Source organism: Haemaphysalis longicornis, unplaced genomic scaffold (assembly GCF_048455015.1).
Source record: "Haemaphysalis longicornis isolate Haplotype H1 unplaced genomic scaffold, Haemaphysalis longicornis Haplotype H1 scaffold_4, whole genome shotgun sequence".
Classification (NCBI taxonomy): domain Eukaryota; kingdom Metazoa; phylum Arthropoda; class Arachnida; order Ixodida; family Ixodidae; genus Haemaphysalis; species Haemaphysalis longicornis.
The window spans coordinates 199,211,779-199,224,078 of NW_027526361.1; the positions used below are offsets into that span (position 1 = coordinate 199,211,779).

A 12,300-nucleotide genomic window follows, 5' to 3' on the forward strand; every position below is an offset into this window, starting at 1 on the left:
CTGGCTTTGCTGAACTGCCTGACCCATACTGCTTCTCCTTCAACGAGTGTACGGCTTTGGGGTAGCTCAGCTTGTGTCATCTCTTGTCCTTCAGATGCGTTGACTAGGTCCAACTGGCTTGGTAGCTCCCTCCCAAACATAGCCTTAGCGGGTGTTATGCCTGTCGACTGATGCACAGTGGTATGCTGCCTGAACAGAAAACGCGACAAGCGAACGTTGAGCGAACCGGACGGTTCTCTTGCGAGCGCCCTCTTCAGTTCTCCTACATAACGTTCTGCTTGCCCATTCGTAGCAGGGTGGTATGGGGCTGACGTTACACTCCGAATGCCGTTTCTTTTTTTTGTAGAAGCCTTGTATCTCCGAAGACACAAACGCAGTCCCATTGTCCGACACAACTTTACGCGGTATGCCGAACGTGGCGAACAGAGAACGCAGCACACTGATGACTGCTGTCGATGTCGGGCTGCTCACTGGTCGCACCTCCAACCACTTGGTGAAAGCGTCGACGACGACCAAAAAGGTATGTCCCTCCACCGGACCAGCGAAGTCCACATGCAAGGTGTGCCATGGTGTCGTCGGCTGCGTCCAAATTGGAACTGGAGCCTTCTTGGGATCGCTCTGGGTGCGCTGGCACTGCTTACATGACTTGACAGTTGTTTCAATCTCGGCGTCCAAGCCAGGCCACCAAAGGTAACTGCGCGCACAAGCCTTCATGGCTACAATTCCACGATGTCCCGCGTGAACCAAGGACATGGCCTGTTCTCGAGCTGCCGCAGGTATGACAACTCTTGAGCCCCAGCTAATGCATCCTCGATGGATAGCAAGTTCGGTAGCTCTTCTTCGGTATGGAGTGAACCTGTCTCCCTGTAATCGCTGCACGGTGCCATTCTGTACTGCTGAAAAGACTTCCGCAAGAATGGGGTCCTCTTGAGTGAGTGTGGATACAACGTCAGCTGTCAACGGTGGTCGCGGTAACGCCTCAAACATTAGGATGTCTCCAGGTGGGTGAGGTTCTTCAATGCGGTCTGGCAGTGGAAGTCGGCTAAGCGCATCCGCATTCTGGTGACGACTACCGGCGCGATACTGGAGGTTGTAGTTGTACGCTGAGAGTTTGAGGCACCACCTTTTCATCCTGGGCGAAAGCATCTCAGGTACAGGCTTTCGTGGCCCAAGAATCCCGAGTAACGGCTGGTGATCGGTCAAAAAGGTGACTTCTCGGCCCACAATGTACTTGTGGAAATGAGTGGCTGCAAAGACTACAGCAAGTCCTTCCCGGTCGAGTTGCGCGTAGTTACGCTCAGCGGAACCCAATGTCCGGGATGCGAATGCAATTGGTGCCTCTCTGCCTTGACTGTCCAGCTGAGCAAGCACGGCACCTACGCCATAAGGCGAAGCATCACATGAAATTAAGAGGGGCTTGCTTTCATCATAGTGTGCCAAGACAGTCCTCGACAAAAGGCACTGTTTGAGCTCATCAAATGCCTTTTGATGCCGCTGCTCCCATTTCCAAGTTTTGTCCTTCGCCAGCAGCTCGTACAGTGTTGACGCCACTGTAGCGCGGCGCTCCAGGAAGCGGTCATAGAAGGCCAGCATGCCCAGAAAAGACTGCAGTGTTTGCTTACTTGTGGGTGCTGGTGCCTTCACGATGGCCTCAACCTTGTCATCTGACGTGTGGATCCCTGCTGCATCAATCTTGTGACCAAGAAACTTGACTTCAGCCACACCAAACTGACACTTGGATTTGCACAGTCGAAGGTTTGCCTGGGCCAGTCACTCCAGAACTGCCGCAAGACGGTCTTTGTGCTCTTTCGCTGTTGCTCCACTCACTATGATATCGTCCAGGTAAACACATACTCCTGGCAAGCCGCTCAAGGTTGTCTCCATAAAGCGCTGGAAAATTGCTGGAGCAGCTGAAACGCCAAATGGAAGCCTGTTAACTTTGTACAGACCCTTCGTGGTGTTGACTGTGAGAATCTGTGCTGTCTCTGGACTGACGTGAAGTTGAGTGTAAGCTTGGGCCAAGTCCAAGGTGCTGAAAACTTGCCCTCCCTTCAAAGTGCTAAACACTTCCTCTGTTGTAGGCAAGGGGTATGAAGTCTTCTTCGCAGCCTCATTTACGGTACAGCGGTAGTCACCGCAGGCACGCAAGCTTCCGTCTTTTTTCCGTACCCATACTAGTGGTGTAGCCCAGTCTGAGTGTTGGACAGGCTCCCAAATACCGTCTTCTACGTACTTGTCAATCTGCGCCTCCGATGATGCGCGCATGGCAAAGGGCACAGGCCGTGCCTTGAAGAACTTGGGGCTTGCCCCCTCCTTCAGTTCCAGATTTACTGGTGGGCCTGTGTGTCCCGTGGTGTCTTCCCAAAAAACGTCATCATACTTCCGTAGCAGCTTGGTCAGAATGCCTTCGTCCGTTGTCTGGTGAATGCCGTGAAGCTCGATGCCCAGCTTGTCAAACCAGTTGCGTCCCAACAAGCTGCATCCTGTGCCTTGGACAACAAGAAGTGGTAGTTGACAAGTCGCGTTCTTGTGAACAACACTAACTGTCGCTGTTCCAATGACTTGGAGTTGCTGACCTGACCAGGTGCGTAGATGAATGTCGTCCTGCTGCAGTGTAGGTGCGTGCGTTGGCCACACAGTTTGAAAAGTGTCTCTGCTAACCATGGTACACGCTGCACCGGAGTCAACCTCAAAAGCCACTGGTTTGCCATGCACTGTAAGCTTCAGGGTGAACTTCGGGGTGTTGAACCCGTCTGCCACTGTACAGAGATCATGGAGCGTTGAAACGTCTGGTTTGGTTTGCTCCGTCACGTTGGCAGTCTGTGAAGTTCCTAAGGAAATGCTGCGCTGGTACGTCTTTTTCTCAGCCTTCTTCCTTGAGATACAAGCCTTAACAATGTGGCCTTGCTTCCGGCAGTAATTGCACGTTGTTTTGATGAACTTACATGTCTTGGGACTGTGGGATCCATCGCAGCGCCAACAGCGTTGTCCTTGAAAATGCGCCTTGGAGTTCGTAGCGCTGTCGCTGGCGTGCGCTGCTGCCTTGTTGACTTCCGCGTGATCAGTTTTTATCTTTTGTTGTTGCTGGACGGCGCTTTCCGCTCGAATAGCGAAATCGTAGGCCTTTGTAAACGTGAGCTCCTTCTCTGCGCACAGTCGCTGTTGAAGGTTCTCGTCGCGGAGACCACACACAAAGCGATCCCGCAACATTACATCTAACGGCAGAAGCGTTGGATTGTAGTCCGTAGCTCCCTGCTGTGTTGATGCCGCTCCACCAGCTTGCGTCGCCGGGGGTGCTGTTGCCGTCGGCAGCGTGCCGAAATTGCAGCTCGTAGCTAACTTGCGCAGTGCCGCAACGTAGTCGTTCACCGACTCGCCTGGAAGCTGATCCCGCCTTTGAAACATGGCACGACTGTAGACCTCCGACGGGCGAGGGTCGTAGTGCGCCTGAAGTGCAGCCACGATCTCGGCATAGCTCACTCGGTCCGGCGTCTTCGGTTGAAGTAGCGCACAAACCACGTCGTAAATGTGAGCACCGCACAGTGTAAGCAAATGTGCACGTTGCTTGACAGGGTCGGTCACATCGTTGGCCTCGAAGAAGAATTGTAGTCGGCCGAACCACGATGACCAGTTGGAGCCCGTGAACTCCTCTAAACGTGACGAAAAATTATGCTGGCGGCCAGCCATGACTTACTGGATGCACTGGGGGTTTCCCTGCCGCGGGTGATCCGCCTCGTCGCCAATGTTAAGTACTTTGTTGAGTACTGCAAATTACTTTATTCGTCCGAGGTTTACAGGACTGGCGGTGCACAAGATGGAGACCGTGCCGAGAGAGTTGGCGGGGAAAAACACGGTCACGTGATTGTCTCCCGAAAGGTGCCCACCGGGGACGTGGCGCCACCCATCGTAGCACTGGGGAACTCACGCGTGTAGTTGCGTGAATTTAAATACGCGGCGGCACCTGTCCACTTTGGAATCTCAGACACAACAAGCAGGTAAAACAAAATAAAAGTTTTTTCTTATGCAATTTAACAACTTTTTAAACATTACCAAGAAACTCTCAATGCCACTTATTCGCCGTTAGTGTGAACTGAGCAAAAGACAGACTAGGTATACGCATGTGTGACCTAAGGCGTGGCGGAGTGTCGCTCACTCCCAACAAGAATGTGGCAGTGTCATTGTGTAGTTTATTCCATGGCCGACGTGTAAAGGTTGGCGCTTGGCCGCGTGGCCGCGCGGTGCCATTCACCGCAAGGTAGATAGAACCAGCTTCGGTGACCGGTCCGCGAGATATTTCAAAACTGTATGCAGATTGTAAGAATTGTACTGTTCTTAGAGACTACGCTTTCTAGTCAGGACACATCTTACCGAAGTCCTGCTCATTATCTTTTTCAATATCTAGAGTAGACTTCCACTACTTTCCGTGTGACTTAATTGTGGCTGCAGCACCAGTTTTGGGGGTCAGGTGCTTCTGTGTTCCTGCCTGAGTTGCGGGCGCGGGGGGCAACTATGGCGGTTGAGAACCGTAAGCTCACGGACGGGCAAGCACGAACTTCACGGCGGAAGGGCGGCGCTTGCTGAAATCACGTATTTGTAAATTCGTCTCTACCGTAGTGTCTTTGCCACAGAGACTGCCGGCTCGCCTCCTCCCTGTCGCGTTGCAGTTGTTGCTATAACTGATTCCAGCCTCAGGTGGGCACTAGCTCCTGGCTGCCGACTTTGTAGTCTCTGGTCAGCGGTGATGACGCCGTTTTGTGGATGTAAATCCCGGATAGCATTGCGAAGTACCTGGTGCGTGAAACAGAGGCTCTTAATATAAATACACGCGTGTTTAAACCAATGTTTTTGTTGCTCTTCATAACGGCCAGATATAGGGGATTGATGTCCTCTGGTTCCCCCATGGTGGCCCAGCGGCTTGAGCGTTGCGCTGTTGAGCTGACGAAGAACCGTTTGATCCCAGGCGCTGATCCATATTTTTTTACGATGGAGGGGCCCGTATATCGATACTTCCTCGCACGTAAACATCCCCACAGGGCATAAATTTATCGAAAGACATCTTATGTGGACTGCTCCAAATTCCACGTGTATAATAGGGGGATACAAGTTAGGTAAGGCATAATTAACTTGTTTACGGGTGAGCCTACAAATAGTATGCAGAGCTCCAAAAATACGACTCAGAGACGTTTCACTCAGGAAAAAAGGCTTCATCATGAGCTACCTTCGCTAGCCTACTTATCGAAGTAACACGCGGCAAGTCTCGTGATAAAAAGCGGTTATATGACGGATGTAGCTACAGTTGAGAAGTTATAAAACATTCAACAACCTTTGAAACACACTACGCCATAATGACGGTGCTTTAGCAATATTGCCTACAACCACAGAAGCGTCAAAACATGCTTCGAAGCACTCAATGACATTTTACTCCCACGCTCCGTACGTGCCTGTAACTGGTAACACAACACGAGAATCGCTCACGCTCCCTAAAAGGAAAAGCAGTGCTGGTATCGACCGGAACGTGAAAATTTGGCTAGTGAAAAAATCTACAAATGACGAATCTTTACAAAGCAGTACGACCTGACGATTGTTAGACGTTATTTCAAATGTTTTCGAAGAATTAGTGTTTATCTCCAAACTCAAGTTGTCCTTGAATACTCGAACATCGGAGTTAAAGATAAGTAACAGCAACCTCCCAGTAAGGCATAGCCAGATCGACATTGTGGCGAAATCGGGTCTTTGGGCAGCGTAATTTATGCGTATCTCTATAGCTTTTCCAAAAAAGCTCTTGCGTGAAGCAGCCAAAGTAGCCAATGATTCAGAAAATTGGAATGTTTGTGCATTTTTTGTGGCGGGTGGGGTTAGTTGTTATCCAGCGCTTTTACTTGCCCAGTAAGCCCCCCTGATTAGCACTACAGACTGTCTCTTTGTACTCCGGGAAAACAGTACGGCATCGGCTTAACGAAGGATTTTAAGCCCAATCTGTTAGTTTGTTGAAGCTGCGGGAGCGGTTTCAGGGAAACTTTCGCAGAAAAAAGATGTTAACAAGTTTTGTGGAACGCACCCACTGGACAGCGTGCCTCCATAAGCCGATTTAAAGTTAACTCTTCCAAAGTTTCTTACAATAAACAGCGCAATTCACTCGGTAGGGTCAGTCCATGGGCTATGTACACAGGCTCTATATAGAGGTTTGGAACCCCGTAATCACTGACTGCTATGAAGCTTTTTGTTCATGGTCATCAGCACTGCGTCTAGGAATGAACCAGTTTGATTTGACATGACTTTAGTTCGAAAATATTTGCATACCGAGAAAGCGACAATCGACCGTGACTAGCAACAACGAGAGAATTCACGCAGAATTCCGTCCACCTTTCGGCCAGCAAAGCTGGCGGCAGCGTGCCATTGACGGCAAATGTCACATCAAGGGATACCCCTATATACGTTTTATTTCAGAGCCATGCTTTATTTTCTGGGATATTCCCTTTAGGTGAAGATTTCAACTCAGTTCGTTTGCCTCTACATACATACATACATACATACATACATACGTACGTACGTACGTACGTACATACATACATACATACATACATACATACATACATACATACATACATACATACATACATACATACATACATACATACATACATACATACATACATACATACAATCAAACCCGCCGCGGTGGCTAAGGCGTTGCGCTGCTGAGCACAAGGTGGAGGGTTCGATTCCCGGCCGCGGCGGCCGCTTTTCTGATGGAGGCGAAAAGCAAAAACGCCCGTGTGTACGAGATTTCGGCGCACGTTAACATCCCCAAGTGGTCAAAATTAATTCGGAACCCTTCACTACGGCGCGCCTCATCGCCTGCGTTGCGTCGGCGTGTTAAACCCTACAATCAATCAATCAAGCAACATACATACATCAGTGTTGCGGAGGTACCATTCCGGAATTGGAATGACTCCGGATTCATTCCACCTTTTCGAGATGCCGGAATTGAATGGGAATGGATTGAGGACAACGCTTCGAGGAATGGACTGGGAATGGATTTAGGCTCCTTTTGCCCGGAATGGAATGCGAATGGAATGGTGATTTTCAGACGACGGTGTTACCATCGCTGGAGCCTTCTGGCTACTTACTCTGGCTACTCAAAGGGAGCAGCGGCGACGAAAACGAGAACGCATACCCGGCATCTAAAGAAACTGAATCCGCGCAGCCTGCCTCAGCGCGTTTGAAAATGAACTTCGAGTCGCGCAAGTATAGTGCCTAGAAGTATATTTTAGGCACTATAGCGCACGCGCGCATGGCTGGTGGCTCCGCTAGGTCGGCTCTTCGTGCTTCGGAAGGCTTTTTGAGGCATAGTTTTGTCTTTACAACACTCCGTGGCGCCAACGGTAGACCGGCGTCTCAATGGCAGGCGCACTGTGGCCAGGCCAGTAGGCGGGGAATAGCATCCAGAAGCAGAAGACGCGGTGTTTCTCACCGCAAGCTGATGCTGCCGAATGCTGGAGCTAAGAATGCAAAGCGTTCGCGTATGAAACATGAAACAGCGAGTCTGCTTGGCGTTTTCCTTCCACCCTCCGTACCCAGCGCGCAGTGAGTAGCATTGCAGCTTGCAAGCCGACCTGGTTGGCATGTCGCGGGAATACGGGCCAAATTGTCGACCGTCTGTCCGTGTGTTGCAATGGGGCCCCGGGGCTCAAGCAAATCAAAATAAAGGCAGAAAAAAAATTGTGGGTGATGAATTTCCGCGCCCGGCACCAGCCAATGTGAGCGTAAGAAGCGGGCTTCGGATATGTTACTGAGCTTTCTACCTGCAAAATCTGGCAGTGGGCAGCTGGGATATACCATTGCACTAGATATTTTTAGACAATGCATTGATTGATTGATTGATTGATTGATTGATTGATTGATTGATTGATTGATTGATTGATTGATTGATTGATTGATTGCAGGTTTAACGCGCTGACGCAACGCAGGCGATGAGGCGGGCCGTAGCGGAGGGCTTCGGATTATTTTTGACCACCTGGGGATCTTCAACGTGTTCCGAAATCTCGTACACACGCGTCCGTTTTTTGCTTTTCGCCTGCACCAGAAAAGCGACCACCGCGGTCAGGAATCGAACCCGCGTCCTCGTGCTGTAAGGCAATGCAGAACACATAGCTGCCGAAAGGCGTTTGTTTGCAATAGTTGCGGCTCCAATAGCGCCCCTATTTGCGGGCGCTTTGCCAGCTCTCAGCAGTGCGACACCGTGGTTTTCTTCAAAAGCAATGTGCGGCCCTCTCCTATTTATTCATGGTTTGGTTGTTGTCCTTCTGTGCACGTGCCCTTTACGCCTGGGTACAAAGATACCTGATTACTGAAGCCTTAGTCGTCGGCTTGAAGGTTGGAGCATCGTCACTATTTAGGTAGGAAGATCTCATTTCGAAATTTTGATCAGGTCCTCGTACATATTGGTTCCCCTTTCATGGACACAAATTGCTTGACTAGACTTCTTTATTTTGACAGGGCTCCCGCCACGGTGTGGTTCGCTCCCTTTAAATGAGGGGGTCATAAATAATGTCCCGTTTTGAGCGCATTGGTCTGAGGTAGTTCAAGGACAATAAACAAGCGCAGTGGAGGTGAACGTGGAAGCGGTTGCGACTTTCGTACGGTGATTGCAAGAACTGTTAACGGTGTTCTGTGCCGCTGCCCTCCCGTCTCTCACGTTGGTACAGTAGCATTAGTGCTCAAGGCTGTAAATTCACTTGAAATCATTCAAGTAAGCACTTTGAAAGCGTGTACATGTGAGCAAGCTCCGCGCGACATGACTGTGAGTTATCCACAGCAGCGTTGCGCTGTTGAGCACGAGGTCGCGGGTTCGATTCCGGGCAGCGGCGGCCGCTTTTCTGGTGGAGTCGAAAAGCAAGAACGCCCATGTGTACGAGATTTCGGGGCACGTAAAAGATCCCCAGGTGGTCAAAATTTATACGGAGCCCTCCACTACAGCGCGCCTCATCGCCTGCGTTGCGTCGGCGTGTTAAAGGAGCCATGATGAGAAAGTACAACTTCGTTTAGTTTGAAAGAACTAGGATTCAGTATCTCACTCAGCTCCATTACAGCCACCAAAGATGTTTTTTAACGAAAAAAAAGCAAGAAGTATTTAAAAACTTTCAAATTTTGCGCCAAAGTGACGTGTTATGAGCAAGAATGACGTCACGCGGGCCAACAATAAAACATAATTTTCAGTGCGTTAACTGCACGTTAGCATTCAAGTGATGCGGTCAAATGGAACTAGAGGCCCCATTACAGACGTCCAGTCATGTGTCGTCGCGACAGGTCAGTTAGGCGGCCGCCAATCGCACAAACAAGGTTCCGTGACGTCATAGAAAAGTTGCGGGAAATTGGCTAAGGGGTCACCACGGCTTCACACGTTTTCGTTAATATCTCCGTTATTTGTTCGAAGATTGGGATGATATTGGTATCATTGTTATCGGGACTAAGCAGTCTTTCTAATAAACCCAACTTGTATTTTGTCTTCATGGGTCCTTTAAACCCTACAATGAATCAGTTATCCACAGCATACTAATTATGCTGGTATGACGGCACGCAGTGCACATATCAAGATAGCACGCCAGAGACTGTGCAAGAAAATGGAAAAGGCGGACATCAACGTAATAGCTGCTTCACATCGCGTCCCGCAAGAACAAACCGTAAAAATATGCTAACATGCGAATAATATAATAAGCAGTTGGATCCCTGTTCTTATTATGCAAAAAGGAGCAGTGTGACACTGCCCCTTTTTAAAGCTAAAGCTTTTTTAGTGGGGCAGATTGCACTCGTTCGGAAAACTTAATTCATTACCCTTTAGACTGGTTCCTCGACCGAAAATCTCTGACAAGGTCTCTACACACGGCGCCTGCGTGAAACCCGGGGCCACAGATTTAGTCTCTCTCTCGCTCTCGCTCAGAAACTGTGTTTGCATTGTGTCAAAATACTAACTTGAAAATCGCATAAACGAACGGTTCTAAATAAGACAACACATGCGTCGGGCATAAAGGAGTACAATAGTAATCCCTTATCTCATAAACCACGTAACGGTGTGCATTTAGATCGTTCGTAACTGCGTTTACTTAGTGTGCGAAAAATCGTTGCATGGGTTCGTTCTTCGCTTGCGGTTTGGGTGTCTGATGATTTGACGATCGGTTAGACGCACTTTCAGAGAACGTTGGACGCACTCTTAGCTTTCGCGCTTCTGTCTGCTTTCGTTAGGAAGGGGCGCTAATTTTTTGCATTGGGTAGTTCTGCACGAGATATGTAACCAACCTGCTACCACCTCTAAACTTCGGTGACAAGCGACACGTTTTGCATACTTTTGCAGTATTCTACCCGTACGATAACATCAGATTCATGTTGCGTTCCTCTGCAAGTAGATAAAACCCCTGAGGTAGTTTTACGTTGAGGAATTAAAGGAATGGAATTGAACTTCCTGTCAATTCCAGGAATGGGAATGGGCTATCTTCTGTCATTCCGAGGAATTAAAAAGAATGGAATCAAGAAAAGTTCCAATTCCTCGGAATGGAATTGGAATTGAATGGGGACGCCCATTCCGCAACACTGTTGGGAACAGGTGGGAGTAAGGGTTAATGGAGAATACCTCAGTGACCTCAGATTTACTAACGTTGCCTTGCTATTAACACGGTGGACGAATTTCAAGGCATGCTTACAGCACTGGACAGAGTATAACCGTCGGCGTGAAAATATTATGCAGAACACTAAAGTAATGATCAACAATCTCGGGAGAGAGAGATAGAAAAAACTTTTTATTGAGCTACACATTTCAGATAACCATGTGCCGTTCTTGCTCGACTGGCCCTCTCGACCAGCAGAAGCTGATCTTGAGGGAGGGTGCTGGACATCAGTATCTCCCATTGCTCTGGGGTAGGGGAAGAAAAAGGGGCTGGCAGGTCTGGGTTCTCTACACACTCCCATATTATGTGCCGTAGAGTGCCTGGTCTAGTACAGAATTTACATTGTGCGTTGAATTGTGTAGGAAATAACGGATGCATCCTGACTGGATGTGGAAACGTATTTGTCTGTATTAGTCTTAGTGTGGTTTCTTGGTTCCTTGAGAGCTCTTGGTGGGGTGCCGGGAATGTTTTACTGAGCCTTTAGTGTTGGGCAATTTGGTGTAAGGTTCTGAGTGGTGTGGATTCCGGTGTCTCCTCCGCGGCCTGGTGGGCGAGATCTCGGGCCATGAGATGGGCGTGTTCTTTGCCTCTCATGAAGGATTGGGCCGGTGTCCACACAATTGCGTCCTTCCTGTCCGGCGTCTTGCTTTTCAGGATGCGTAGCGTCACGGGTGACACCTATCCCGACATGAAGCTTCGGCACGCCTCTTGTGAGTCTGTGACAACGGTCGTGGTGTTGGTTTGCGTGAGGGCAAGAGTGATGGAAAGTTCTTCCGTTTGTTTGGTCGTGGCTCTTGGAACGGATGCACTGGTCTAATGCTTACACCCGTCCGTCACCACGGCCACCCTGGCCCTTTTACCATTGTAGTGGGCTGCGTCCGTGTAGGTCGTCGTAGGGACTCGGGAGTAAATCTGATTCAGCGTTTTTGCGCTTGCTTCTCTGCGACCTTGGTAGTTCGGGTGCATATTTGTAGGTATCAGGTGGCCTATTATAGATTTACGCCACAATTCCGGGATCACCTGCGACTGGGCTGGTCTCGCGGAACCCACTGAAGTTTGGTCAGTACACTGCGGCCCGTTCGTGTACGAGCGATCCGTGCCCGTTGATTTGAGAAGTGGCCCTAAAGGAGTTCCGATACTGTATTGTGCAGCCCCATACTTAGTAACTTGTCTGTGGATGCACTCATGGGTAATCCAAGGGCTTGCTTTAGAGACCTGCGTATGAGCGCGTCGATCTTATCATGTTTCGTTCTACTCGTTGCCTCTCGTAGCTAGTAATGGTGGATCTGCTTGGCTAGCTCGAGGTTAGAATTTCCTTCGCGTAGAGGGGGAGAAAAGCCTCCATGTGTCTGGAGGTAATTCTTCTCCAGCTCCTTCAGACAATCGGTGCTGGTTCCAGAATATGCGTTGAGTGCGCGCACCAGGTCCCTGTTAGAGGCTCCTTTAGTTTTGAGCGGGTGGATTAAGTTCCTAATCAGTTGCTACGTTTTGCTTGTGGTCAATGTGCCTTGCAGCCCATCACAGACTTGTGAGCAATTATCTTTGAATAGTGCTGCCGCATATTCTGAAGCCTGCTTGTTTTTGAGGGATATACGCTTCTGGAGCTTTTTATTGTGTCTTTGCCGCTCCACCTTCTTGT

At 49.4% G+C, this 12,300-nt stretch overlaps 1 protein-coding gene across 1 annotated transcript; it reads right to left on the minus strand.

Annotated features, from left to right (window-relative positions):
• Positions 1–1,297: 1,297 nt before the first annotated feature.
• Positions 1,298–3,687, minus strand: LOC144180181 (uncharacterized). Its single transcript, XM_077708569.1, has 3 exons — positions 2,170–3,687; positions 1,463–1,761; positions 1,298–1,376 (listed from the first exon to the last, which is right to left on the minus strand). The coding sequence occupies exons 1-3, from the start codon at positions 3,685–3,687 to the stop codon at positions 1,298–1,300; spliced, it is 1,896 nt and encodes a 631-aa protein (XP_077564695.1).
• Between the last annotated feature and the right edge of the window lie 8,613 nt (positions 3,688–12,300).

Bases quoted from the DNA above. Each gene is read 5' to 3' on its own strand.
- LOC144180181 (XM_077708569.1), bottom strand. From the start codon at position 3,687: ATGGCTGGCCGCCAGCATAATTTTTCGTCACGTTTAGAGGAGTTCACG. The intron at 1,762-2,169 runs GTACGGAAAAAA...TGACTGGCCCAG, and splicing joins GGGCTACACCACTAGTATGG to GCAAACCTTCGACTGTGCAA. The intron at 1,377-1,462 runs GTGCCTTTTGTC...CTTATGGCGTAG, and splicing joins GCATTTGATGAGCTCAAACA to GTGCCGTGCTTGCTCAGCTG.